The sequence below is a fragment of the Centropristis striata genome, chromosome 8 (assembly GCF_030273125.1).
Source record: "Centropristis striata isolate RG_2023a ecotype Rhode Island chromosome 8, C.striata_1.0, whole genome shotgun sequence".
In the NCBI taxonomy this organism is placed as follows: domain Eukaryota; kingdom Metazoa; phylum Chordata; class Actinopteri; order Perciformes; family Serranidae; genus Centropristis; species Centropristis striata.
This window is the reverse complement of record NC_081524.1, coordinates 19725011-19749113: the sequence shown is the minus strand read 5'-3', so window position 1 is coordinate 19749113 and position 24103 is coordinate 19725011. Positions and strand designations below refer to the sequence as shown.

The following is a 24103-nucleotide window of genomic DNA, read 5'->3' as shown; positions in this document are numbered from 1 at the left end:
CTCAAATAGTAGCCAACTAAAAACTAAGGACAGGAGTGCAGAAATCTGTCATGAAAGATTCACCACAACTTTTGGTCGGACCCCATCGATCTTCGTAAGAAGCCGATTTAGCAAATATGTTTTCAGCATAATCTACATTTCATCCGACAGTCACATTCAGGTTTACTTACAGAGCCAAAAGGGGCTCATGTCTGTTGATGGATACACTGGGATTTAAACTGTGACCTTTTGGTTTCCAGACAGCCCCTCTAAATCCTATAACAACCCTCCCAAAGTGATTTGTGTGATGTCTTCCCCCCTAACAGAGCACCTGGATGGAAAACAAATGATTCCCTTCCCAGTTTTAATCATGCATGTGTCAGACTTGGAATTCAGGCAATTCTTCCACTTCATTGCTTTGATGAAAGATGAATTATTGGCGTAGTCGCATTAAACACTCATCCATATCACCTGAGTCTGATGACAAAAAAAAAGAAAGTTATGTCTGTGGTACCTGGAGAGTGATGAATGTGGGTCAGAATGAATGGTTTCATGCCAGAACAAGATGTGCACTCAGTTTGAAAAAGTGACGCCTCATCCAAAAATGGTTTCTGGAACGAAGGGAAAACATTTAAGGCACCTCAGCAATTTCACAACCTCTGCCAACAAAATGATTGAACTGCGGTAACTTTATTCCCCTCATATAATGAAACCTCTTTACCTGTCTCTTTCTATTAACTCGCGACACTCGTAAGTTCACAATCAATACTGTAAGTAAATTAGGCCGAATTCAGCAATGAAAAATGCTAAAAGAGCAAGGCCTGACATAATTACAACATTGATTATTGTATGATAAATAGGCATGAACACTGTAATTTTGGTTGACCTCCATATCTCTCGTTGTGTTGACATGCTGGTTTGTTTACTTAATAATGTCACCAACATGATGTTTGACAAACAGCAGGTTTTACCCACTATTATAAGATGTTTTCACAGCCCAATTAACAGGAATAAAACATAATTTCTTCTTTGTTGTTCTATTTATTGAGGATATTTTAATAATATTTCACATTAGTGTGTACATTTTCTTAAGAATGAAAAGTATACTGCTCTTTGAAAAGGTGAACTTGTATAATAATCGTATTATATTATCATTATATCAGTGGCATAAATTGGTCTTAAAATTAAAATAATATAATTTCTGGGACAACATATCATATATCAAAAATAGTTATAGTGACAGGCTTAATAAGAGCTTTGTCATGAGATTATGAGCTTGTTTTGTACTTTTTCTTGGACATACTTGTACTACCAACGTATGTTACTTTATACTTCAACTCCACACTTTATTGTACTTTTTACACCATTACATTTGACAGTTTGTGATTAAAATATGCTTATATGATGCATAAAGGGTTGCAAAATTCTGGGAATTTTCAAAGTGGGAAACTTTTCATGGGAATTAACAGGAATTTATGGGAATAAACGGGAATGAAAAGGGAATTTGGCCCTTAACAGGGAACTTAAATATATATGGGGGAAAATATATTTTAGTATAATCATGACTAAAACAACCCGATTTCATGCAAGTACACTTGAATATCTGCTATTCTTCAATCACATGCACACACAGCACACTGCTTACTGCAGGGCTGCTGAGGCCACGCCCCCTACATGCACTGTGCATTGATTTACAAGTTGGAGGGAGAGGGGCTCTTTAATAAAATTATTAACATGTTGAATGGGACTTTTAGGTTTTTTTTTGTTTTTTTTTGGGTGCGGCAGGGGGTCATTTTTCTTAATTTTTGAATGGGTGGGTCGGGGGGATGAGTAATATTTAACTCAACATTCACGTTTCTTTTGTTCAATGAAACAATTGATTGTTCAATAAAATAATTAAAACTTGATAAAGTTCTACTTACAAATCTGTTGAAATGTCATGTTTTTTATTTTATTTTATATTATTTCAAAAATTCTCCAGCTTAACCTCCCTTAAAAATGAATTGATATCATGTTGATAATAATGTATAATTAATCCAGAGCCTTTTTAATTATTTCCATTTCTTTCTGTCCTCGCTTTTTTTGCCTTATTGTGTTGATGGCAGAAGTTTGGTCTTGTGAATTATTTTGTTATCATTTAATCTCTACGCTTTTGTACAATAAGACTCTCTTTCCAAATCCCTAAAATCGTATCTTGTGTGCAATTAATTTGCCGAAAAAGAGAAACACAATGCACCAGACACAAACTAAAAAATTAATTTGATAGCATAAAATAATGACAAAAATTGCTATAGATATTGCAATAAATCAATAATTATTTCACAGTAATCATATAGTCAAATCAGTACTATACTACTGATCTACCCAGTACTTTTACTAAAGTTCCATTTTCAATTCAGGGCTTTTATCATGTAACAGAGTATTTTTAGACTATGGCATTTCTATTTTTATTTAAGGAAAGAGTAATTTATTCTACCACTGGCTCAAACAACCGGCTAATTGCTATAAAGGAACAACAGGAAACAGGAGGAGTGTTTTGCTTGTGTGGTGCTGCAGAAAGGACTACCTGGAATGGTCTCTTTGTCCCAGCAGTCTTTAGTGAATATCCCCACTGTGGCCCATAAATAAAGATGCTTACAAATGTCTTCAGGGGATGCATGGTCGGCGCACTTATTTATTCCAAGAGGCAATTGCATCTCTCCTGATACCTTCCTTCCTGCCACAGGCAAAGTATGCAGGGACGTGTGCAGAGGTAAACAAGGACAGCTCAAAGTCTTTGCATATGTCCCACTTCTGTGTGCCTGGGTGAATATTTTGTGAAGGTGAATGTTAGTGGGGCTGCGTGTTTGGACTTTAAAGCGAAAAGCCACTTCATAAATTATACATCTTGGGTCACACAAATGTATCAATCACTAATGTGTCACTCCATGAGTTTTCTTTATTAAATTCAGAAATGAGCTTGTTTTTATAAGTTTGAATAGCTGGACAAATGTGAAATCTCAACAGCTATTCAGGAGCTGGAACCAAGGAACAATGACTCAGATTTTACAAAATTAAAAAGTAAATTAATAAAAAATATATTAGCTATCCATGGCTTGGAATCAAGAAAAGGGACTAATATACGGGAAGGATTTAAAAAAATAATAATAATAATAATGAATAAATGAATAAAAAAAAACATTTGACACTAAGGCACTCTAAGCCAGTTTATAACAGTAAAAACATAATCTGAACAACTATCCAGGGGCTGGAACCAAAGAAAAATGACAGGTTTTGCAAATAAAAAATAAATGGATGAATAAAAATATATATCTGACATCAAGGCATTTTAAAGCAGCATATTGCTGTAGAAAAATATCTAAAATCTCAACAATTATCAAGGAGATGAAATCAAGGCAAGGTGATTTATATAAATGGGTAGATTTAGCAAAAAATAAAGTTGTAATAAAATATTAACTAATTAATAAAAAATGTTTATATATGACATTAAGGCATTCTAAAGCAGCCCATTTCTGTAGAACCAATTTTAAATCTCAACAGCTATCCAGGGGTTGGAACCAAAGCAAAATGACATAGGGAAAAAAGAAGAAAGAGAAGAAAAATGAATAAATATTAAAAACAAAATACATAAAATAAATATGTATGTATATATACACACACACACACACACAAATCAGTGCATTATACACACATCAGTGCATTTTTAAGCAGTTAATTGCTGTAAAAAAATTTAAATATATATATATTTAATTCCAAAATGCTAATATACAGATTTGAATTAAAAAAAGGAAAGTTATTTCCTCAATACAGCCAAAGCCACCTAAATTACTTAGAAATACAACTACCTGTGTGTTTTACCGACTTTGTAAGGGAAGATTTCATGTCACCACTTTTTGCTGGACTGCAACATGTATCAACTGCTAATTATGTTTAGTCTGGTTCATTGACTCCGACTCTGCTCCTCCAGTTTTCATATTCCATTTCATCCTGGCTCTGCACGGAGCTGCTTTCCCAGCGTTTAATCGAGCCTGTTATTTGTTCTCCTCACAGAGCCAGGCCTTGGCCCACTACAAGGGGACCAAACATGCCAAGAAGCTAAAAGCCCTGGACACTCCGAAGAGTAAGCTCAAAGGCTCAGTGGTCACCAAGGAAACCACCAACCAGGAGATCGCCAAGGGCATCAACACCTCGCAGGTCCCCGACGGCACCGACAGGAAAGGTTTGTGTTTTCCTGCTTGCTGCACATTCCCCAACACATGTTCTTTGTTGTTTTTCTTTTTGTAGCTGCTGCCCGTCTGTTGAGAGTCAATGTTTGACCCAAAAACCCACGTTTTTTATTATTTTACATTTGCTGCACACAACATGCAATCACTTTAGGAGCTGGATGGGCTCACTGCTGATTATATCAACTCCGTGTTGGCCGGTCTGCCGATGGCTGGCGACTGACTCAGTGCTCATAAATTGAATTTTTAGAGTTCAGAGATGTCTGCAGGACACGGCGGACAGTCAGACAGATGAAGGATGAGGTAGGGCCTCAGTATATTTCAAAATAAATGTTCCGTTGTATAATCTGAGGCTGCGTTCGAACAAACAGCACTGTATAGAAAAAAAACATGGTTTCATTTCATTTGAAAGAGATTATTTAGTCGCTGCAACAACAAAATGCAGAGCTGTTTTCAGTACGGAGGGCCAATACCACTTTCTCAGGTCAGATGCTGGTCCTGATACAATCCCATACCGTCTTTTCCCCTTAAACAACTAAGCTGTTAAAAGATATTTTTTCAGTATTCACTTTGCTTAACCTGGCCATCTAAAAACATCAGGCTCAAACTGTGAAACTCCCCTCGAGGAAGAAATGCATTGCCCACAACAATACTCACTAACAATTTAACAATATACTCAATATAACACTAACTGTTCAGGTCTCTCTACAGCAGCAAAGTTTAGTGAAGCAGAAAGCAATAGTTTAGTCTTATGGATCGGATTATAACTTTATTCCGATATCCGATCACTTGTTCTCCTCATTCATCAAATCACAACAAAAATGCATACTATCAGAGAGGTTGTTCAGTGCACATTCAATCCACACAATGTCGGATTCAGTTTTGGCTTCAGAATGAATGAAAACGTTATAGAGACTGAAACATCTTATATCCTCATCGTGGCACGGTGCCACTTATTCTGCTACATTTAACTTTGTGCTTACATGGTAAAGTTGTCAACATATGTTTACAATGTATGTGTTCATGTGTGGTCAACTAAAGTGTTCAGTGGCAACACAAGTCTTGTTCCTCAAATGCACACATACCGTATAAGTTTACGCTGAGCTTATGGATACATGCTGTGCAGAATTACTTAGAAATGCATCCTAACACCGATCCAGTGATTTTGGCCAATATCAGCCAATTCCAATACCCAATATCAGTTTAGTGCAAGGTTATTATAGTTACAAAACTAACGAAATAACTAGAATTGAAAAAACATTTTCGCTAACTGAAATAAAAATAAAAACGAGTTTTAAAAAAAAAAAAGATAACTCACTGAAACTGTATTGTGTGGTTACAAAACTAACTAAAATTAACCAAAATTATAGTGAAAATGTCCCTCGTTTTCGTCTTTGTCAACTTTTTACGTAAACCTTTTGGTTGATATGAAACCTATTTCATGTATCTGGTTTTATGAGTTAATAAACTTATTGGGGCTGAGATGGACGGATTTCGCTACAATGCAAGTTAATGACAGTCATATCCCATGGCTATTCCATGGATATTTTTTCCTATTGGTTTGTGTCCAAGTCACGTGACTTTCAAGGTTCCGGTGGACAGTTCTCTCATTTTTAGTGAAAAAATCAATATTTTGACTAAAAATTGATTTTGATTACATTCCTAGCGAGAAATATACGTTATATTTTGAATGTACATAGTCACTTTTTTATGTTGGAATAGCCACGGGATATGACTGTCATTAACTTGCATTGTAGCGAGATCCGTGTCAGTTTCACGGAAATTTGAGTGATTCCGTGGCTATTCCACGGATTTTGAGTTAAGCGAATCCGTGGCTATTTCACGGATTCCTGTGAGACCAGGTTGGATTTTTCAACGGACATAACAGCTTAATAGATTTCAGAGGGTTAAGCCTTAAAATTTGACTTTGGCTTCCATAAAATGACTTAAATCACAAAGTAACGTATACTTTAAGGACTTTAATGACCAAATGTGGAACAGATTTTCAGTGCTCGGCTTCACTTAGCACACCTGGGTAAGGGCAGATTTCAATGGCTAAGAAGGTTTGGTGCATCTCTTATTTTTTCTCTTCACAAGAGAAAACATTCAAAAGAAATTTTTATGGAGAATGTTTCTGTGTGAATCCCGTTTTCGGGTGGCCTTTATCAGGGTCGTCCTTTTAAAAAAAACCCAGATGAAGGTTACAAGCTGGTCTCACAGTGAAGCAGTTCTTTGTACAACATAAGTGTTGCTGGAGTTTTGACCTTGAGTGGGAGAGAAGTTTTTTCTCTCCCAATCTTTCTTTCTCCCTCCCCATTCTTTGCAAAACCTCCTTTGTCACGCTTTTGTTTGTAAACCCGAGTGCAACACGGTGAATGCCTTTGAGGAGAGGCTGTCTGAAAGGGTGTACCATTATCACCGTTGGTACCTTTCATTGCGGTGACACTACAAAGACACGCCAAAGCCACAGAGTTCTTGGAGAGGGATCCGGGAGGCAATTCATACAACCATGTGCTCCGGAACTCACTCCTACATTGGATTTGTACTTTGGGTTCGCCTATTATCCCGTTTTTAATTACACTTTTGCTGGTGCACGTTGTTGTGTGCTGACTGTGTGTAACTTAATATTCATCACGTTGCAGCCAGGTGGCTGTTTAAATCCGGTTATCTCAGCCAGGTGTCTGCAGAAAAACATTCTCATACTCTCAGTGGAACTCCTGCTTTAAACATGTTGAAAAAAGTAAACAAACACTAACTGCAACTTCCAGCACCTGACAGAAGCCAGATGCAGATTATTTTGAATTATTTTATCTGCTGTGTTTCATATTGCTTGTGTGGAGGATAAGGTCTTTGGCTGCCGAGCGGCCCTGCTCTCCATTCATCTCCTGTGCTGCAATATTCTTTAAGCTGCCTGTTATTATGTCATGAAATTGGCCCAATGAAAGTCTTCCCCTTTAACTGTAACAATAGACTTTTTTTCTACAGGAATTGGAAACACATTTAGCCTTCGAGCTCTGGGATTAATTTTACCTCTTGCCCGTGCATTCTTCCAATATTCCACAAGTATTTAAATTAGGAGCACATTTCTGGAGCTCATCGTGTACCGTGACCTATTTGTCAAGTCTGACCTATTCATGCTTGACGCTTAAAAGGTTGCTTGAGGTGAAAACACATCCATTAAACGCTTGAGATGCCCAACCAGGTATTCATACCATGTCTCAGAGGGAATGTGTGAGTGATTTTGGCTCATGACTGCTACAGATATTACTAATGTTCCTCTGTTGAGTTCAAAAGTAAGTGAGAAAACAGTATTAACAGGTACTTAATGCTACATATTTAACCTCACGTAGGCCACACGATATAGTCTTTATGTTATTTTAAGAGCTTCACACCTGGAAGCGTTCTGCTTTGCATCCCACAGAGTTACTAAGCTGCTATACAAATATAAAAACCGTTAAGTGGAGCAATTTGCACTTTAGCAAACCCTGAGCTAATCCACGCTGCAGTTTGTCGACATTTACCGTAAGAGAGCTTTCAGGTGATGTAACGCAGCCTCTGGTTGCCATCTTGGTGGTCTCTGGGTGTCAGGTAACAGTGTGTTTGAAATCTTAGTTTCAAGGGTAATTAACAACTCACATGAGGTTTTTTCACACTTTCATATTCACGGTCATCTTTCCTTTATGGATCTTTTTACAACAACTTAAAGAATGTTAACTGTGACGTGTTCAAGTGCTATAGGAACCTTGAGCGCCCAAGACTTAGCCAAGCAGATCTGAAAGAAGCTTTAATGAAAGAAGCATAACACAAATTGACTGAATAACTTTGGAAATAAATATAATGCAGCCCACAGATATGTCTGTAAAACCTTCATACAGAACTTGTTCAGATAAAGAGTTCAGATTTTGTATTTTTCTGAAGTTATTTCCTTTAATGTCAGCCTTTACATACATGAATTGCACATTCAATTGTTATTATAGAAGCTCTCTTACAGCCTGAGCTATCAATCTATCATAAAGGAAGTCATGAAAAGTGTTTGATATTGCATGATTAAATAAAATAAATATTCAGATGAATGAATACTGACAAAAGATACAACCATAAAAATTATTAAAATAATCAAAATGTTTTGAAATTCAGGTCATTATTGACTGTTTATTTTATAATCAAATTGGTCACCTGCCAATCAATCAAGACCAACAGGGCAGAGCCAGCTGTGTGTGTGTGTGTGTGTGTGTGTGTGTGTGTGTGTGTGTGTGTGTGTGTGTGTACACTGTCTGCTGTTTCAGACAAAAAGCAACATTTGTATTTTCAGATTTTCCTAGTGAACATCCAGAGAAAGTTTTAGAGAGAAAATAAAAAATATCTGAGAAAGTTCACACCTCAAGTGGCGGCGAATGTTCAGATGAATTATAGCTGCCAGGAAGTAATTTAGTAGTGACAAATATTTGTTGCACTGCATCTTTTTACCCCTGTGTGCTGGGCTTCAAATAAAAAGATCACTCTTCAGTTTCCCACTCACTCTGTGCTGGTAAACAACAACAAACCAAACCCAAAGATATTTTCAGTTAAATTCTATTGGAGCCTTCTAAGTGAACTTTAATAAGATGTGGTCTACAACCCTGCTCCTGGAGAGCCACCGTGTGTTTCAGGTGTCTGTCGACTCTAACACACCTGATTTAAATGGTCAGTTTGTTATGAAGCCCTTGAAGAGCTTCAGCTGCTTAGGATGCTGTGAGAGAGCTGAGCACATTCTGAATCAGATTATTCCCCAAATTCCCAAAAACACTATACTGTAAAAAATGTCTGTAGATTTTACAGTGAAAAACTGCTAAACCATGACAGTAAAAGACCGTAAAATGATAAATGGGTTCATTCAGTTTCAGTTACAATGAAACACTCTAAATGTATATATCAGCCAAAACAGTACCCCATTTTACCGTAATATTAGGTTCTGGCAACCACAGCTGCCGTTTTTTTTACTGTAAAAACAACATGTTTTTTACAGTGTATAATGAGAACAAAGAAACCAAGTTAAATCACAAGAAAAAATGCATTAACCTTACAGTATAAAGAGAAGCCGTACTGGGCAAAAGATAAAGGGAGAGCTGTTCAATCAGTTCAGTCTGTATTTTGTCAATTGGATCTGTATTTTAATACTTTAATTAAAATCCCGGTTGTTTTCCAAGAACTCTTCATTGTCGTCCATTGTTTGTCAAGATTTTCCTCAACAAGATACCTTAAACATGCAGGACAGCAGCTGTCCAGGAGCAATAAACATCATGCCTGAACATGCTGATAGAGAACAATATGCATGTGACACTGTTACTGGGAATCCCCACTGGGAGCAATATGTGAGTGTGTACGTTCTGTTGTGCAATCCCCACTGACTCCATCTTCCGTTGCATTAAGTGAAGCATTTTCTGCATGGACAGCTCTTTAGGTCACACACATATTTCACTGTGTGTGTGTTTTCAACGTATTTACTGCATGTTAATTGATTAATCAAGGTTTGTGGTTTCTCTGTAAGCTTCACTCTGCAGCTGTCTGTCTGCAGGAATTGAGTGGACAGCAGCTGACTTAACTGCCTTCAGCACAAAACACTTTTCATGTCAGCTTCATGGAAATAAATTAGCAGTGTTTGCATGTATTGATTAATTGATTTATTTAATTTCCACGCCTACTGTTGCATGTGAGGGTAATCTGCCTGTAGTGACACAGACTAATAAGTTAAATATTAACTAAAAGTTAATACGTTTAAAACACATAGACAGCTGGATATTTGTCAAAGTCATAAGTCAAAAGTCAAAGTTACTTTATTGGTCTCCTCAAGGAGAAATTTGTCTTGATAAAAGGGAAATTGCTGCATCATGATGAGCTTGATTGAGAGGGGGATTCAAACAGGTGTCTATGCAAAAAACACTTCACAAAATGCCCCAAAAATAGAATTTAGTATAGACTTAGACTTGTTATAAATGTGTGACACCCTCAGTGGGATCTGGCACATTTAATAGAATGGAATCCTATTTGATCCACAAGACATGCAACATAAAAAAAACACTTCTAAAAAGAGTGAGACATTTGACGGCTTCTTAAAGGGGAAGTGTAGGTTTAATTTTGATGCTTGCATCCATAATGGTGTGAACATTGGCATGCCTTCTTTATTGCATTTATAAACCTCTATGAAATGCAGCGACACCCCTATTATCTGTAAAGACAGGATTCAGACGTCTCCACCCATCTGTACATGCACTGAGTCTGCACAGCCCTGACAGAATGCACACGTACAAAAAACATACCAAATAGTAAACCCATTATGCACAGGCAGGGACCTCAAGAGACCTTAAACAACAAGCCTTCATAACCAAACAGACAAATGGCGATAAATCATCCCCGTGCCCTTAAAACACAGCTGCACATTTCTGCACCATCTCACCATCGTATCTCCAGTGCACGGGGGTGGCGGTTTGTCACAAGTGGCACTGGGTAATGAATATTAATGCGCTCAGATGTCAGAAGAATTAATTGTCGAGGCGGGTAAATGCTGCATTATCTGTAAGGCTGAAGTATTTGACGGTATATCAGTGGCACCAAACTGGCTCTAATGAAAAGCAGAGTTCAGGGAAGAGTAATGGCCGTATAGTGAGAGTAGGTAGACACAACAGGGAGGAGGAGCTCTGTTTGCTTTTGCAGAGTGGGCTTTCAATGGCTTTGTTTTTGCTCTAAAATTACAAACGAAAAACAAAAAATATATTTGGTTTGTAATAACATTATTCCAAAAGCACAACCATATCAATGCTAGGAACAATGGCAGGTCAATGCTTATTTTATTTTTCAGAAATACACTTTATTGTCATTCAAGAGCATGTGAAGAGCTTTGGTAACGAGAGGTCTAATTACTTTTATAGTGTTTTTTTATTGTTGTGGCAGGAAACAACAAAACAGTGCTGTTGTACACTGTAAAAAAAGTTTCCCTGCTGCCTTAACAATGTCAGTCAACAGTAAACGGAGGTTTAATTGAACTGTCACCTGTGAAACTCAGTTCATTAGTTTGCAACAATGACTTCACAGTTGTGGGCGCTTTGTGGTAAACTGACATGTCACTTTTCCCACTGACCTGGTTTATTTTGGGGGTTATGGGGAAACTTGAGTCCACCTTCTCTGTTTTCATTATTACCAGAGAAAGCAACACAAATTTAAAGTTAAAATGCAGAAGACTTCTATCTTGCTGTTGTGTCTATTTATTGCACTTTCACTTTTTTTTAAGTTCCATCGTCTGTACTTGTTGCTCTTCTCTTTGTTTGTATAACCATAGTAACTATTTACTTGCAAGGCTTCCAAGACTGGAAAAACAGCACGCATCTTCACACTTCAGTGAGTTGAAGAGCGAGTCTTTTGTCAACCACGACTGGGTGATGGGACTGTGTCATGTCTTGTTCTGATGTCCCAATAAGTGATCTTACTCTAACCCTCACCAGGGGCCTCATGTATCAAAGAGTGCGTAGCTTTCATACTGAAAGATGGCATACTCCCAAAACTAGAAAAGTACATACAGAAACTCACCTCCACATGTATCGAACTGTGCTTACGCCAGATTCTGCGCACCTTTCCTTGATACATCCCAATCAGCGTGGAACTGAGCGGGAATGCACTACAAATGACTATAAATCGCCGGCATGCCCGCTGATTATCTAAAAACAACGGCAAATCAATGTGCTGCCACTGTTCGCGAGGTTGACGTGGTGATCTACGAGGTGGAGGCGGGAAAATTAGCTTTTTGGTGCCTCAGGTCTGGGTTCAGCAACAAGGTGTTACTGTGGCTGTGAACACAGCCGGATCAGACTTCTTCTAATCTCCACCGTTGTTTAATTATTTGAGAACCGATGGAGCAGCCAGTGCATAATGCTGCCAAAATCGTATTTACGCATCAGTTTATAAGCCACACTTAACTTGTTGTCCCAATTAAACATCACATACAGGAGCAATTATTCATCACACCTGACTTATTCTGAAAGGACTCACGTTTTTTTCTCCAGAGAGAGGGATCTGTGCGTCATGGATCCTGTACACCTGCAGCGTTAACACCTCCATGTTAAACCAAAGGGGAAACAATCGGCGATCAGGACTTTGATCCAGTAATAAAGGCAGGTTATCTGTGAAAAATGTGTGCGCTCCATATTGATCCAAATCAGAAATACTGAAATTCGGTATATATGTATATAAAAATAGTGGAAATAGCAAAATATATAGACTTAACAAAATATACAATCAAAATACAAAATATACAGACTCCAACATACTATTATTGCACAAGTAAGCAGCAGTATGCAGGTTAAATCTAAAAAATAATAATAGATGAAAAAAAAAATCGTCTATCCCCTCAAGTTTAGAACGGGTTATTGAGGGTGGAAAACGGCACGTTTTAAACAGAGCATAAAAGAAAGTAGTTTCATGTTGATACATGAGGCCCCTGGTGTTTTTTGTGTCGAAACCTAACTATTCCTTTACAGTAAATGTGTGACATTATATATGTATATCATTTTATTTTTTATTTTTCAAGCATGTTGCCAGTCATTGGACTCAAGTGTGTATTTTTGGACTCTTTTAGGACTTTCCCCTGATGGGAGACTGTCACTAACTGTGTGCCACTCTTGGATTTTCCTGGGAATGTCACCACAGACACAGAGTTCATCATACCTCAAATGCAAAGGTTTTCATCACTGGGCCTTAGGCACAGTCACATTTGTGTTACCTAATTTGGCCATTTTGATTCGAGGTTTCTATGTTCCTGCTCTGCATGTATTCATAAGCTCAGCGTAAAGTTGATACTTAAGAATTTGTATTTGAGATACATGACTTGGGTATTAGGTGAAGCAACTTCCAATGTACACAAAATATCTGGCACTGAGCCACGACTGTATTAACTGCCTCAACGTCATTGTACTTGTATTCATTCTGCTGCATGAGAGATGAATCCGACATTGTGTTCATTAAAACACGTGCATTGAACTCCACTACTTCCACCACCTCCTCATTTCAACCACATCTAGAAAAATGCATCATATCAGCAATAGATAGTGACTTACAGAGATTTATTTAAATTAATATCTTTTTGGTTATTAATTTAAGTGACTATTATGTATGTTTTCTTCAGAGAATAAAAAATTAATGGTGTCTGTGCATGCTGGAAGGTCTGCTATTATAGACCATTGATTCAGCGTTGGTTTCCTATAACACTGTCTGAATCCAAACTATCCAGAGATATTCTTTTGGTTCTATGCGACCTGCTTCTTTGGGAAAACTTACATTACCCAAGATGCAACTCAAATGCCGACAGTTCTGTCAGAGATTCAGGTGTGTTATTCCAGTCGTGGCGAATGTAGCTTTGATGTGCTAGCCTCAAGCAGCGATGAGGAGCAGACTAAATGTGTCTGATAGGATCACTTCTTTCTAACTCCACACCCTCAGATTTGATCATTTTCACTCCTTACCAATGCTGACTCAGGTACATCACTTGAGACTTTTTTTCGCATATATGCAGAAGTACTCCCCAAGACCTGTATACAGACTTTGATGTATAAAATCAGAGTTCCCTTTTGACATAAAGAGTTGATTGAACCCTCAGTAATACATTCATTCATCATGTCAAAATACTTAAGTTTGTAGGTTCTGAGGTTGTTGAATGAGGTCAACTTACTTCCATTTTGCTAAAAGATGAGTTGATTCCACTAAATTCCTGATTGATGTTTTACAGTGCAAGCACCATATTTCCCTGTTTTTACCCAGTAAATCATCTTATGAAAGCCTCTGTAGCAACAGATGCAAAGCAAAAAACAAGCTGCTGGGGTAAAATGCTGAAACACAGACTTCTTACACAACGTAATGAAGGAAATCCATTGTGGGATGAAATTAGTTCATTCAGATTTCATAAGTCCATCTGCTCAGAGTGGCTTTAAGTCAATATGCAAAAATGCATAAGTGCACTGTTGAGGAATAACATGTCTGCGTGAAAGAGTGTAATCACAGGGTAGATTTCATAAAAATGCACCGAGCATTTACCTTGTTGTTAACTTGTGTATGTTGTGAGACAGACGGACAGCGGGACGTGGCGAGATAGTATAGATTAGATGAGTGAGTCAGCGACTGCCTGTCAAGTTTGTGTGTGCGTGTGTGTGTGTGTGTGTGTGTGTTTGTGTGTCCTTACACAAGCGCCAGAGAGAGTACAGATAGAGGGAGAGAGAGAAATGCCCACAGCACAGCCCGCCATCTCTCAGTTCCAGTCCAGTGCCTGAGGAAATGTACCCTGATATTAGCTATTAAAGAGCAGATTGTCAGGGGAGCCATGCCAGCACTGACAGCAGCTGTACAATGGAGCAGACTGCAGGGAGGCAGGAGGCTAGCTAAGGCTCCCCCTCCACATCCTTCTTCCTCAGGTCCCCACCGGCTGCTGGCGCCCTCCACCACCCCGTTCTCCTCCACCCCGTTCTCCTCCACCCCGCCAAAAAAAAACTGCCTTTGTGTCTAAGTCTGCGTAGATACGCGCTGGGTTGGAAAAAGCGCTTACAGACAGACGTCAGAGACAGCAGCAAACCTGATGAGTGTGTGATTAGATTGGCTCCATACCTGCGCTGTGCTGCAAATGTTCTCATTTTGGGGGATTTTGGATGGCGATGTGTAACCCGCAGAAACTTCCCAACAGAAATTAGGTGCGGATCATTTGCTTTCGGATGAAATTGGAAAGAGATAAATCAGTGTGAATTCAATTCAATGGCTCCTGCCGCTGTTAAATATCTGAGATAATGTCGCTTTTTTTCCCTCTGACAAAAAAGGATGATTGCAGGCGTCAATGCACACTTATTTGTGAATGCAAATTTTTCACCTTATCAATCTTTTATTCGAGGTATATTCAAGCGTGACTCTTTTCTCATTTACTCACTTTGAATACTGACAAGAAGGGGGAGTGGGGGGGTGGGAGGAATCATAGACGTCGAATGAAATTTGACAGAACTCAAGAGCCATGAGGGATTTCTGTCCTTTAAGTTGTGACAGCATATAATAAAGCCCAATCATTTTAATTAAAGAGCTTAATCCAGCTTCATTGAGAAAGGTAATCAGATCTCCGGGGAGTCCTGTGATTGCCTGAAAGCCTAAGCAGAGTGGAAGGATTTCAGAGCGCCGTTTCTCGTCTAGCACCAAAGCAAATCTCACGGGAGAGGCTGAGGTACGAGTGGAGAAAAGAAAAGAGGCGGTGTCCTGTCTCGAAGGGTCGCAGCACCTGTCCTGGTCTACTTTTCTCTTGATTCTCTCCATCTTTGTTGCCTTCACCACTCCCACCTTCTCAATTTCTCCCTCTTTAATTGTGTCCCATACTCGATTACTCTCTCTCAATGTTATCTCTTTCCTCTCACCTTCTCACGTCCCTTACCTGCCTTCCCCTTTTCTCTCTCCCTAAATCACACAGAGGATTTTCTGCTTGTTGTTCTGCTTTAAAGTTTGCTTAACTTTTTCAGTTTCACTTTCATTTAACTTTTTCTTTTTTTTCTCCAGCTCCCTCTCGTCCGTCTTCCAAATCTATCCTCTTTTGTTCTTGTGTCTTATCCCTTCTTTTACCTGGCCTCTCTATCTTTCTTTCTCCTCCTTCTTCTTTGCTGTCGGGCCTCATTCGCCCATACCAACTTTAGATTGATCACAGTCATTACCTCCATTAATGAGAGGGGATTGAGTTCTTAACTGGGCCTTGCAGAGCCAGTTAGGTCACACTGACTGGGGATATGGATTACTGGAGGCTTCCCAGAGTGCACGGCGTCCTAGGCTGGCCAAAGTACACTTTAATCACCTGCCCTTCCAACGACAAATGGCTCTTTAATGACACCGTGGTAGATGGGTTCACCCCAACACAAGGGCAAAGACATGCTTGTCTTAACATGGGATGGCACCACCAACCAGGCTTTGTAATAAGGGGGCAGATAAAGACAGAACCTTCCTCGTTCTCGTTGATTATTACTTAATTTTTTTCACTCTATCATACGGAGATTAAACTCTGATCTGACGTGTGTCACCCTCACTGTTGCTAGGATTAAAGGAATAGTCTGCCATGTTGGAAAATATGCTTGAACGAAAAATTCTCTATAGTCCTTAATGGTTCTAATGGTTTATCACGTCTTAGCAACAAGAAAATAGCCATCTCTGCTGTCAAAAGTGCCCTCTAGCAACTCCAAAACTGTCTTCACATCATGGAAACGAATAATTAAGGAAATAACTGTGCAACTTTCAGCAATAAAGCCAATAAATGGGCTTTATTGCTGAAAGTTGCACAGTACCACTCTCAGCCTAGCTTAGCATGAAGACTGCAGCATTTGGAATCAAATCACATGACTTATTCAGGACCTCACAACGTGAAAATGAAGCAAGCAAGTTGAGCCCTGCCGTCAACGTCCCTCTAAAGAACTGACCTGCAGCTCCATTCCAGTCTTGGTTTGACGATGATAGGCCAAGTAAAACTCAAAATATGGTCAAATATATTTAGTATAAAAATATAGAACGAGAGGTTATTTTCATTTTTACCTCTTATTTACAACCTGTGTTCACATTCTTCATTGAGCTTTGAAAGTTAAAAAAATATATATGTTTTTTGTGTTCGAAAGTTGATCCAGTAAGTCAAAGTGAAAAGGTAATTATTGGTGAGGTTGTACTGAAAGAAAGAAAAACAATATGGCATGGCAAACATTTTTTAAAGTGGTATATACAGGCAGAATGAAAAGTACTCAAAAATGCCCAAAATACCCCAAAACTATCAACTAAGGACTTTACAGTATATGTCAGCTAGTTTTAGCAGCTCACACTAAACTGGCTGAACATCTACTGATGAACATGATAAGACAAGATAATAATGTGTTCATGCTCAATATTAGAAGTGTTGGAAGGTTTATTTTTCCTCTATTGGAGATTTCCTATTTCCCCTGGCTCTCAGTCCTAAGTTAGGCTATACAAATCATGGAGCCATCTATCTACTGAATTCATGAAAATGAAATTAATATCGATCTTCACACTCCACATATCAGAGCCAACAAGCAGATTGCCAAAGTGTTGCAGCATTCCTAAATAACAGCACCCAAAACAATTTACTCCCAACTGGTGTTTGTTGTTGAGAACACTGGGTCAATAAAGAGTCAGTCTTTGTCAGAAACACAAACTCTTGGTGAGAAAATGATTCATATTATACTTCCCAGCTGTTGATAATCGAAAGAGGAAAATGAGGGCCATCTACAAAAAAATAACAAAAGCAATCTGTGATGGCCAGCAGATAAAGCACCACAGCAAAGAAAACACCAATAAAAAATCTCTAATGAGGACCAGGAAATCTCTGATTACCACTTTAAGGTTATTCTGATGTTGAGGACATCTGCCAAAAGCAGGTAAATGACGACTTGCAGGCGAAAAACCCGGCTGTCGGTTCACACAAACCCCCAAAACCTTAACTTGCAATTTCCTGGAAGCACACTGGTCCTGGTGACCGTGCCATTGAAAAGCTGCCCAGAGAAGCAGGTGTGATGGCAGCCTTTGGCTCGCTGGAGAGCGCGGTGAGACCGAGTGAGTTAATCGCTGTGATTTCAGGTTGTTTTGATGCCTGGCACACAGAAGCCGACTGGGAGTAGGTGGTTGCTAATTGCAGGGGGCAAATAGGTCGCTGCCTCTCTGCTCGTGGCATAAACATTATTCATCACGAGTGACAAGGTCAGACACATCATAAATAGTTCACAGATTCATTATTGTTCTTGTGGTAATGGCTTGAGCTCGATGAGACGTGCTAATGTAAAGTTACACTTACAGGTCGTTGATAGCTTTTAAACCATTAGGGTTTAAAGCTGATGTTGTCAACGTGAAACCTGAGAAGTTTAAATGTAAGAGTGTTCTTTTTTGTTTTCAGAACTGTGATCTTGTTAAGTCTTAGCATGCCGGTTTTTGTATTATGGATCAATATCATTATAAAGTGCTTTTGATGTCCTCATCAGAATTGCCCAGTCGTCATGAAAATGGAGCAAAATAATGAAATTCTGAGGTCTTATTATGAATGGCCAAACATTTACACACATATCAGTACAATGAAAAGTCTCCTAAAATGTGTTTCCTTCATTTTATACTCTTTTTTTTCATCGGATGTGGGTGATTTTGGCATGTCCCACACACTGCTCCGCCTAATTAGTGGTTAAATGATACTAATTCAGAAAAACAATTACATGGTTGTATTGTCCGTAACAAGTTATTTGATAAAATGAGTAATTTTGATCATATATATTTTATTTCATAATCATTTCAAACATGTTTCATGTGTCCCTGAAATTGCAGTCCGCCCTGTCGTTATGGTCTCAGTGACACTTTTCCCGCTAATTTGTCTGTCTTTAATGGAGAATGAAACAGTGGCAAAATAAGTATTTACGCTTATATTTAGTCATTTTCATCACAATATGTGTGTAGCTGAATGTTGTCAAGCTTAACATGTCCACCCTGTCATAGTGAAATATCAGGTAATATCAAAACCTTTCTGAAATCTGAAATATATTTTCTAAACAGTACACGGTGAACTTGCTAACTGAGTCACGTTACTAACTGAAGGTCCCTCCATGTTAAATTAAATGGTAAAATTAGCCCAATATGTCCACCCTGTCAAGACAGGGTGGACATATTTTGCTGTTTGCATGTACATTGTCTGCCATATAGTTACTTTATTAAAAAAAAGTGTGGGAGCTTGACCAACATGCATTTCTAACAGCATAACCTCTACTTAATACAATAAATATGAAATTAAATGGAAAATCTGAACTTTTTGGGGGGGAAATGGGGAAGTCTCAAAGGCACCTTATGTTGATATTGACTCTTATGTGGGTTGGGAGAATTGGGTGGATTTTGTGGCTCTGGCCCTGTAGCGTATTCAGCCTCAACTCAAATTAAACAGAACATAAATTACGCAGAGCTAATAAGTGAAGTCACTGGTCCCCTTCCCAGAGTCCAGAGACTTTAAATAAATGTTCCAGTCATGGTTTTGAGTGCAACATCCTGGAATAACGGCCGTTTCGTGCCAGATGTTCTTCTTTAAATCATACATCTGCAGCGTCTACTGAAAACACACACAGGTTTTCAGGTAGAGGTCAGTTAGTCATAGCTGCAGCACATTGCATCACTGCTCGATCCTCTGCTGGCAACAGTAGTCTATAGGCGTCCTTGTTTAAGGTCACCTCGCCATATGATGGACAGACCCTGTCGGGGTTGTTCTAACAACTGCTGCAGCAACACTGACACAGTCAAAAGAGAGGCTGCTGGATGTAATTTAATTTACAACACCATGTAATCAAGTTTATAATTTAAAATATTGTATCCTAATTAACTTTATGCGTCTGAAAAATGTGCAACTTCGGCCTTGAATTACTTTGGCTTATTTCTAAAACAGTATCGCAACGAGGGAAGAAGTTCTTGGTGTGACTGACTGGCGGATCGGTGCTGCTGTGTCTGCACCAAGGTTTCATTAGTTTTAGTTTTAATTTCGTTGTCAATTTCTGTTTTCAAATTCAGTTAGTTTTAATGAGTTTTTAGAGTGTGTTTGCTAGTTTTAATTAGGTTTTTTAGGGGGGAAAATGTTTAGTTTTAGTTTGGTTTGTATTAGTTTTAGTGTTTTTGTAATGGGGTATTTGTTGGGTGCGATATTTTCAATAAGGTCACAATAAATGTTGCCTTTATTTCCTCTGCCTTATCCATCTCAGCCCAAATAAGTTAAATAAGTCATAAAACCAGATGGATGAAATATATTTCATATCAACCAAAAAGGTTTACATATGAAAAAAGTTGACAGACGGAAATTAAGGATAATTTTAGTTCGTTTTAGTTAGTTTTGTAACCACAAAATACAGTTTCAGTAAGTTATCGTTTTTCAAAAACGATAACTTTTTTATCAACATTTTTTTCAATTCTATTTATTGTTATTTCGTTAGTTTTCGTTAACTATAATAACCTTGCTCTGCAGTAGTGTGGACCCTTTACTGGACTGTCATGGTAAAAAGGGAACTGAGTTTTTGGCTAATTTCTTGATTAAACTGTTGGTGACGTTTCAACTCCCAGCAATGGACATAAACTTTGACTAATGACCAAAGGATGGATCGTTCATACAAGCAGCCAAAACTAGTTTCCTTTAAAGAGTGGATGGGCTCGCCTTCAAGGTTGTGTGGCTAGTGGAAGTGTCACTTAAATGGCCCATTTGTGTGACATAGAAGTTTCCATATTGTTCCCATGGTGCCATTTAGCCATGCTGCCAGAATGTCTGGTCCTACAAGTTACTGTTACTGTTACTTTGCCCGTTTGCTTCAATTACTAACCAGGCAGCGAGGCCAAAAATTTAGTTTTAAGGCCAACTTGAGGGATAAAACGTTACACTTTATTGTGTTTTGATTATTCACGCTGCTGGCATTTGCTAGCAATGATGTTTGGTGCTGATTCAACTTTTTTGTCAGTGTGGTTTTTACCGGCATCCCCTGCAGTCCACAATGCTGCAGTCGATACACACTACCCACATTCAAATGGCACCACACCAAACAACTGATTTGGTGTGAATGCAGCTTTACAGCAGCTTCAAACTAAAGACAAAAGAAGGTATAGTTTTCATGAGGTAGTGTGCAGAATTTACAGTATCACATTAACAATCCGGTATCTCCTTTAGAGTCAAATAATGAACTTTTCCACCATTCTAACCTTCTGCAAAATTGCCACTATCTTAACTTCATCCTCCCAGCAATGCCTGAATCCCATTGGATGCACTTTGTGGAGGTCAGAATATTTGTGTCGGGTTGTGTCGTTTTTTGCGACACAACCCGGTGGAAAATCAGTGCATGTCTTGTGCAGCTGCTGAGAGTAAACCGGTTGGAAACAATGACCTTGCTCTTGCACATTTATTGTGAAAGCCCTGTTGGAGATAAGTCGAGGAGCTCAAGGATCTCAAAGTAGAACTGCTGCTCTCTTGTTTTTAAATGGGCCAGCTGAGATGGTTCAGGAGTCTGATTAGGAGACTTTGTGAACGCCTCCCTGTGGAGGTTCTCCTGATATGCGCAAATGAGCGGAGGCCCAAGGGATGATCACTTAAAGGGATTTGATACCCCATCTGGTCTGGGAACGCATCAGGCTCTCTTGGGGGATGAAGCCAGGGAGAAGGACGAATGGATGGAGTATCACAACAAAGCAGACCATAAAAACAAAAGTTGGACTTAATGGTTTAAAGTTGGTGCAGTTGTGAGAAGTAGAGTCATAGGGTGGTGTCTGTTCTGGCTGCTAGTTGTGCTTTTGTTGCTGATTCAGTGCAGGCAGGCCTGCTGTATAAACATAGCCAACACCCCAGTTAAATGAGTGTGGAGCCTGACCAATACACTTCCAAACACCATCATCACTGTCATTTAGGCTCTACTTTGTTGCTCATCAACCCTGCATAAAATATCATTCATCATATGATTTATGATTTTGTTCCATATTGTTAGAGCAAAACCTCGTCTAGTTTTTGCACATTATCTACCACCTGCTCCTGTTCATTACTTTAAAGATCTGCATTCAGAGAAGGCAGCTCGTTTCATGAAAGCGCAGCAAATTTCAGAGTTGGAGTCAGTCAACTGTAAGAGGAGAGTGTTACAAGTATAAATGTGCCTCAAACTCATTTCAAAGGTTAATGGATTGGATGCTCACAAACACTGAAATACTAAAAGAAAAACCCACAATGCATACATTTACATACATTTAAAGCATTTAGCTGGAGCTTTTATCCACAGTGTTGGTGCAATAAGATGCAATCCTTGGATGCCATTCAATATCTCAGCTTGAATAAATAGACAACATTGAGCAGAAGCTGTCTCTGATTCTCCTTATCTAAAGGATGTCTGTGCTTTTTTCACCGCAGGTCATAACAGAAACATACCTGCTGCTCTAAACCTATGATGTACTTTTTTAACCTTTGGCATGAACTAGGTGACGATGTGACTTTGAGCAGGATCACAGCGCCAACCTCCGACACCTCCGCTTGGATAAATAAGAACCATATATAATGGCTTATAAAAATAGCATGACATAATTCACTATTGATTTGCTCTCCTGGCTGCCTGATCTTCATTTTGTGATGCTGGAGTGCGGAGAACTCCGAGGCATTGGCATCGATCAGGTGGCGCTCCCAAGGCAAAATTAAATGTTCGTATATGTGGCAGCAGGTCCTCTGTATTCCATACACTGACGTGTGTTGTTTTAGGAGTCAAATATATTGATCTGCTGCTGTTTTCATGCCTAAAAACATCAGACATTTCTTTCAGAACAAAGCTGCTATTTTTGTAACATGTTAATGTGATGTCACACTGTTTCTGCAGAGTTGTCAGCTATCATTTTAATAATACAGATTGAATTATGACTTTGATATGTACATACATACCATGGCATATAATCAATTACCTCCTGAATAAGTCACCGCTCATGTTGTGTGTTTGGAGTACTTTCTTTTTTTTCCCCTGTTTCATTTTTATCATCATAAATATGAATCAGGGACTCTCATCTCTTGTCTAGAACGCTGAGTCTGATCCCAGATTGGGCTGGATTGCTGCTTGTTTATCACTGTTGGTCTTGCCAAAGTTTTCCTGCATATCTAAAAATAAAATGGGTAACAGTGTTTCCTCTAATTTTGTTTTGCAGTGGGTTATGCATCAATTTGTGCCTCTTCTGCATCATTTTATGTTGATTACGCTTTTGATTTATGTAAATAAAGACATAGCGCAGCTTACAATTTGAGGTGTGAAATGTACCGGTATACAGCCTAATGCAGTAGAGCTCTCAGGTTTCTGTATGCTTTCAGATATCTATTCACCTGTATTTACGAGGTGCTACTGAATGCATCATTCCCTGTCTGCACCCAACTTGTAATCCTCACAATCACCATACAAAACGATTTACACAAAGTTGAGATGGTGTGACTGCAGTAATAAAATGAAGTATAGAAACATATTTCTCACTGTCAAAATAAAGTAACTAAGTTTAATTTTTTCCCTAGCAGCACAACTGTGTTGAAGCTAAAGTACAAGCACAGTACTGCCAATAAACACTAACATGCATGCTCTCTTCATCTTATAATTCAACTGCAAAGCCAGTGGGCTGTCCTTTGGTTATCGGATCACACACACAGAATGTTAATACATTACATTACTCCACTTTTGTTAACCGGCAGCTAACCTCCTGTACTGGAGAGTCAGGACACAGCACATAGAAAACACTTTGTTTACTTCACTTCGCAATCGACGTTTGGCTCATGGTAGCATTGTGTTATTGTGTCTTCATGACATTTCATAAAGTTCAGAAGTACCATGGTTAGTAAATGTTATGTGCATAGACGAAAATCACTGGATAGTTTGTTTGGAAGAAACCTGCCAACTCCAGCATCTATAACGTTAACGATCAATTAATTGATTAATCGTATATATATATATAATTTAAGTTATATAACTTATATATATATTATATAAGTTGCCTATATAAAAAACTGGTAACTAATGTGTGTGTTTCTTAATTAGATTTTTATTTTCATGCTTCAAAAGTCTAGGGCTCTTAAACACAAACAAGGTATAGTCTATTGTATTATGTATTGCAGGGATGTGCAAAAAATACCACATGTTTTGTCTCTATATACTCGATGCCAACATCAGATAGATCAAATTCTTAACGACCATTAATCAATTATCGATTAATTTTTCCCATCCCTAGTAAACACCATATTATCCTTCCTTTTTCTTATTTGGCTCTTGGACTACTCTTCTAGTGATGAATCTTATATTGCATTTCCCTAAATTTCTAAGTTTTTTAATTTGTTTAATGATTTGGTAGAAGATAACCAAGAATGGTGT

General features: G+C 38.5%; 1 protein-coding gene across 1 annotated transcript in view; it reads left to right on the top strand.

Annotated features, from left to right (window-relative positions):
• Positions 1 to 3363: 3363 nt before the first annotated feature.
• znf385d (zinc finger protein 385D) overlaps positions 3364 to 24103 on the top strand; it is a 33338-nt gene continuing 12598 nt past the window's right edge. The window contains exons 1-2 of the mRNA XM_059339879.1: positions 3364 to 3379; positions 3947 to 4198. Of these exons, the coding sequence (XP_059195862.1) occupies positions 3364 to 3379; positions 3947 to 4198 (268 nt within the window). The remainder of the gene's footprint in view (positions 3380 to 3946; positions 4199 to 24103) is intronic.